Genomic DNA, 6,000 nt, shown 5'->3' with positions numbered 1-6,000 from the left:
TGCAACTTTTCGGATCGAGCGTGAATTTCATCTAGTAGTAATTTTTCGAGATCGTTTGTTGAAAGCCAAGGCGCGAACTTTCCGCTTTGATGTACAATAACCATGACTCACTCCGTACATTATCGCTCTTCCTCACCGCTAACTCGTAAAGCACGACCAGCGAGTGCGCTTTCCCGGCCGAGATCGACTCCTCGTCCTCGCACCTGGTGCTCCCTTCCGCCGGCCCGCAGGCTCCGACGCCGCCGCCTCGACGCCGCCGCCCGCCACCTCCGCCATCTCCTCCATTTGCATTCTTATCGTGATTTGGGCCCTCTCTCGCCTCCTCCTCTGCGGTCGTCGACCCCTAGCCGGTAGCAAGTCCACCTCTCCTCTTGGTTACCTGGCTCGGAACCCAGCAGCGATTAGTACGGGATTATACAACCTCGAGTGCCGATGGATCACGTGGCGATGCGTCGCGACGCGTGCGCGCCCCCAACCACCTGTCGCCGGGGATGTGAGTGAGCATGGATGTGTTTAAGATTGAACAGACCATCGGGGGCGGCGTCCCCGCCCCCGACAAGATAGCGCCGGAGGTGTCGTTCGACGCCGGATCAGAGTTCAACCTGAGTTTCTTCGACACGGACAGCAATCAGCAGGGCTTCAGCGATCCGGGCTCGGTGGGATCGACGTCGGCGAGCTCGCCGCCCCCACCGACGCCCGTGCCGGGCACGAGCGGCCCAGGGATGCTGTCGCCGCCGCCGACCGCCATCAAGCAAGGTACTGGGGACGGGACGACCATGAATGACAACGGTCAATGTCAAGTTTCATTGCGGTTTGAAAGGAGCTTTATCTCGGGATGTTTATCTGTGTTGTCAATGGTTAATTTGATGCTACTGGGAAGAAGGGAGCAAGCTGTTAAAGTGATAATGGCCATTCTGTTGATTGCTAAGCACCTGATGGTGCACTTTTTTTTTATTATGACTTGTACACATTTATTTTAAATTGGTGACTTGAGGACAGTAAAGTCCAAAACGACCTCTTCACAGTTTCAAAATAGGATATATAATTTAGACTTCCATCTGATAGAAATTGTTTAAAAAGTAATACCAACTTCATAAAAAAATATCGGTAAACTTTAAACACATTTCTCTAAATCATTTAAAATACAAAAACGTTTTTTTACGAGAAAGACAAGACGCTTATAACTCGAAAACCATGAAAATTCCCATTTAGAAAGATAAAAGTAGGGTTTAATCTCATTTCATAAAATCAACATTAAAAATCAAATTCAATAAAAAAGCAATATATCTGCACAGTTTTTTCACTTTAGAGGTCTTATAATTTTCAAAAATACCGCGTTAAAATTTTGTTTCTGACAGGACGAAAATTCTATCAAAGACAAATCTTCAAAAATGCATGGCTGTCTTTCATCGTGTTTTTATTGCTTTCTCGATATTGTTACTCTTTATGAAAAATAATCTTGTTGTATATCTTCACTTTACGCGAAAAATTAGTTTTCACATTCAACCCACTAAAGTTCTAAAATCTTGTAATACATCTTATAGCCCATAAAAATTATTTTGTAAAAGAAATCTAACTTTGAAATTTCATTTTAAGTCTTAGTATGTATCAAACAACAAAAATTTTCGTCTCCAAATCCTTGGTAACTTGCAGTTACCAAGGATTTAGAGTTGTCGGGGTAAGGTCGCATAATCTTATATGCATGTCTATGCATACAGACCGTTTCATCTCAGTCGATCGATTAAATTAATTCAAAACTACTATTTGTGTAGGACAGGAAAATTATAGACATACTCGTAGCACTTCCGTACTTTAATTTTAATTTATAGAGGTTACCCTAATAAACATACATTGCAGATTAATTTTGTAGAGTACCTGTCTAAGAATCTGGACTGGTTTAATTGAGTGTGCTTCCGAGGCGTGAAAAGTTCTGTCTAAATAACTTTAAACTACTTTATAAAAGAAAAAATTGTCTAGAATTCAATGGCGCTTAGCTTTTTTTCTGAACCTGAATTTGTTTTTTCGAAAAATACAAAAAATTTGTTATCATTTCTCAAACAATCATGACAAATGTGAAAAATGTATTAATTAACAGGGGCGAAAATTGTTTGATTAAATGGTACCGGAGCGAACTTAGCACAGGTTCAAGCTATTTTCATTACTAACATTTTTATTAAAGTAGATATTTGTAAAATTTAAAAGTAATATAAACTAGAGTGACAAAGTAAGTAAATTTCCACTTGCTTATTAAATTATTACTAACACACTTTGCCGATGTGTTAACTACTTCACTGGAAAAGTGCTGCTACCTCTATGTCAGAAAACAGTCTTTCAGATTTCGGATGTACTCAATTAGCGTCGCAGTAAATAGATAATAATAAGTTTATTCACCTCTGATGCCACGTATACATGAATAACTTAAACAAAAAACATACAGGTCGTGTATTTTGATCATTTGACTAATTCAACACATGATAATTAATTGTAAGCAAATTCTGCAATTGTGATTTATATTCTCAAAATAGCACAGTGCAGTACTGATCAGAGTTTCAATGCTAGTAAAAAGTTGTATGTATATGCATGTGATAAAACTAACTTTAGTGATATGCTGAGTTAGTTAGATGATGTCAAAAATTGCAGAAAAAAGTCAAAAAAGCATTCGAGAGTTTTTCCTTTTATTGCATTAATAACTAATAGAGAAGAACGCGATATAATAAAAGTTTTGTGATGGTTATTATTTTCAATGGAACTCAGTTCCAGATAATTGTGATGTTGTGGTACCGTGTTAAGCGTGGAATGAAATTCAATAGAAGCTGTGATAACAAAAGTGTGAATAATAAACAAAGACCACTAACAAGTACACGTATTTTCGATTACAAGTACTTCTAGATTTACTTTGTATGTACGTACATGCAACTGGTTTAGTTTATCGGTTAATCGGACTGATTCATGCTAATAACATTATAGTGTTAGCAAAGATAAATGATATTAATTGCTTTATAAATGTTACATCAGTACCCTTTCATTTTCATAATTACTATTGTAGAAACCTAACACAGAAATAGAACGTCGTAGCTAACTTCACGCATTTTTGCTGTAATGATAAGTCAAGTAAGATTATCATAATCTGTCGGTGCAACATAGTTGCATTTCAATTGTCTAACAATTTTTAGTCTTAAATTTACATTGAAGCTTATACAGCCTGTTATTGAAAGGTACGTACAAAATAAAATCGGCAATTGGTCTCGAAGTATGGGTGCTAAAAGTTAAAAAAAGTTCAGGTAAAAGTGTTCTCCTTTTAGAGATAAAAATTATTAAAATTTATGTCCAAATTTGTTGTACGCCTCTGATAAAAAGATCATCTTTCGTTTCTATAGCAACATTTAGTCTTGACAAAAGTTTTATTGTTACAGTTGCTAGGATTTACTAAAATAGATTAATTTTACCTATTTATCCTTCAGTAGCGTCTAAAAAGATTGGATAAGGGTTAATTTTCCCCTTAAAATTTTGATAAGACAACGTAAGTTTTTCCGACTTCTTAGACTTCGCGAAGAACTGTCCATTTTGTTGTACGTACCTTACAATAACACCCTGTATAGGGTGTCTTTTTTATTAGATATGAACCCTGTAATTGTTTATTTTAAAGATAAACCTGTAGTTGAAATACATATGTGGCTCATAGTAACCACACCCTTCCGATAGAACCGGAAATGACACAATTTCATTTTTTTAAATCGAACACTCGGTATATTGTTTTATAAATGGAAAGCTTGCTTTTTACTATAGAAAATCTATTTAATTCAAACCTAATTGCTTGAAAAAAGTGTTTTGTTAGCTTTTGTTGAAAATAGTGGATATTTTTTAACAGAAATATTTCAAGACCATTTGATGGGGAATAGAGGTCTCCAAAATCGCCTGATTTGAACCCCATTGATTATTTCCTTTAATGAATGGAGAGACAAAGATTTCTTGAAACAACGCGTCAGACAAATTTGGAAAACATTAAACCCACAGTTTATGGTGAATCCCACACAGGCGTGCGGAAATGTTTATCGAACAAAATGAAATCATTTTTGGAAATTTGTTGTACTCTTATTATTGTATTCAAATTTAATTCTTAGCCTGTCCTCTAAGTTTGAGCGTTTAAAAAAACACATTAGGAATATTCAAAAATTAAATTCTCGTTTTGAAATAGCTTGTATTTTATTCCTATTCATAAAAAAATGTTGTCGATTGAATAACTTACATACCTATTATTAATTTTAGAATATCAACTGATTTTGATTGTATGTGGTAAAAATTGCAAAATATCCATTTATTAAAAAATATACTAGTGTTCCATTTATAAATAAAAAGTTGATGTCATTTCCGGTGTTATCGGAAGGGAGAATTAAAGAATGTGTTTACTATCAAATAGATCTTCTAGTACGACACAAATTTGTCCAAAGAACATAGGACCTATATTCAAAAATAAAAAAGTTACAGGGGTTATATCAAATAAAAACGACACCTGTATTACTGTGCAATAAAAAAAAAAGATTCAAGTTGACTGCACTTTAACAGTTCAGGTGGTGCTCTTACTCTGTCAAATGTCACAATAAAAAACACGTCAGTCAGCCATGGTAGCCAATCAAAAGAAAAAACCATGGCCTACTAAAGTCTAAAAGGTCGTGAAATAACATAACGCTTTCCTAGCCATGAAATGAAAGTAAAGTTGTAATAGTAAAGGCGGTGCATTTATTTTAATCAAATTTAGAGATGATAAAAGCAGTTGATAAAGACAGACAAGTTTTAATAACTCCTCATAAATTGGTTGTACATGCACTTGTAAGTACAACGCAACTGGCCATCAAGTACTTAGTTCTCAATCAAGTTCACTGTTCATGCTGACGAGCTTGATGGTGTAACATTTATCAGTGTTGTCTATCAAATACACACTCTTTTAGTGGAAATATTTGCAAAAAATCTAGTAAATTATTCAAACCTATTATGTTGTCAAAGATATCTGATGCACTTCACATGATTTGATCGGATTTGACCGGTTTGACAAATAAGTAAGTACTTAGCTTATATCACATTTTAATATGTACATGAAATTGTGTGCATGTTTACGTAAAGCACAAATTAGGTTTATTTCAGGACACGAATTTTTAATGTATATTTCATTTTGACTATTTGTTTGATGTATGTAATCACAGTGAATTTTCCTTTACAACGAAGTGCTTTATGATTATTGTCAGAAACGACTACAATAATTCATTTTACGAACATTACTCACACACTTTACATGGAATACGAACTGTAATAAAAAACGGTAATAATGGCCTATAAATAATTTTTAATTTCCTTTAATCAGCCGACTGAATCACGACACTGTTTTTAATAACAGCTTACCTCGTCTACAACAAATACAACTAACAAATTTAATAAATAATCCCTGCATCCCGAAGAAGCCGACTTCAACCTGCAAAGTGTGTCGGAAGCCCGAGTTGACCATGAGTGACAACGTTCAATGTCAAGTTTGATTTCGTTTATTTATAAAGCTGCTTTCGAATGTTGAAGCTTTGACCGTGCATGGGGTCACCGAGTATGAATATATTTTCTCTTTCTTGTGAATTCTCAATTGGGTGCATCAATATTAAATTAGGATGGCGTTGACATACCTGTCCAGACTTACTTCACGTGTCTCGTATAACATTAAAATTAATTATTTTCTTCTTGCATAATTTGCTACGCTACGCGTAAATAAAAAAACGCGAGGTATTCGCGGTGAACTTTTTCTGATTTTACGCAAGAACAAGTTAAAACAATTGAATAATAACTGCGGAATGGGAGACAACGACCCTGTTGGTATTTACGTGGTGTATAGCAAATTTTTGGTTTTTGGGCGCAACTTATTGGTATTCATCTAAAGAGTGCACGGCATGGACATTTTTATTTCAGCCTTGTTTATGGACAGTGTTCTTGTTTTTATGGGTGTTATCAAAGTTTGCTTTTGGA

The 6,000-nt window shown here is 35.3% G+C and overlaps 1 protein-coding gene across 1 annotated transcript in view; it reads left to right on the top strand.

Moving 5' to 3' along the window:
* Positions 1-380: 380 nt before the first annotated feature.
* The window catches only part of LOC135128019 (ecdysone-induced protein 78C), a 111,098-nt gene continuing 105,478 nt past the window's right edge, over positions 381-6,000 (top strand). Inside the window, exon 1 of the mRNA XM_064054810.1 lies at positions 381-756. Within this exon, the coding sequence (XP_063910880.1) occupies positions 504-756 (253 nt within the window). The 5' untranslated portion in view covers positions 381-503. The remainder of the gene's footprint in view (positions 757-6,000) is intronic.

Source organism: Zophobas morio, unplaced genomic scaffold, assembly GCF_036711695.1.
Source record: "Zophobas morio isolate AGI-343-1 ecotype UQ-CSIRO unplaced genomic scaffold, CSIRO_AGI_Zmor_V1 ptg000012l, whole genome shotgun sequence".
Taxonomy (NCBI): domain Eukaryota; kingdom Metazoa; phylum Arthropoda; class Insecta; order Coleoptera; family Tenebrionidae; genus Zophobas; species Zophobas morio.
Note: the sequence above shows the minus strand (reverse complement) of the source record. Positions and strands in the feature narration are given on the sequence as shown.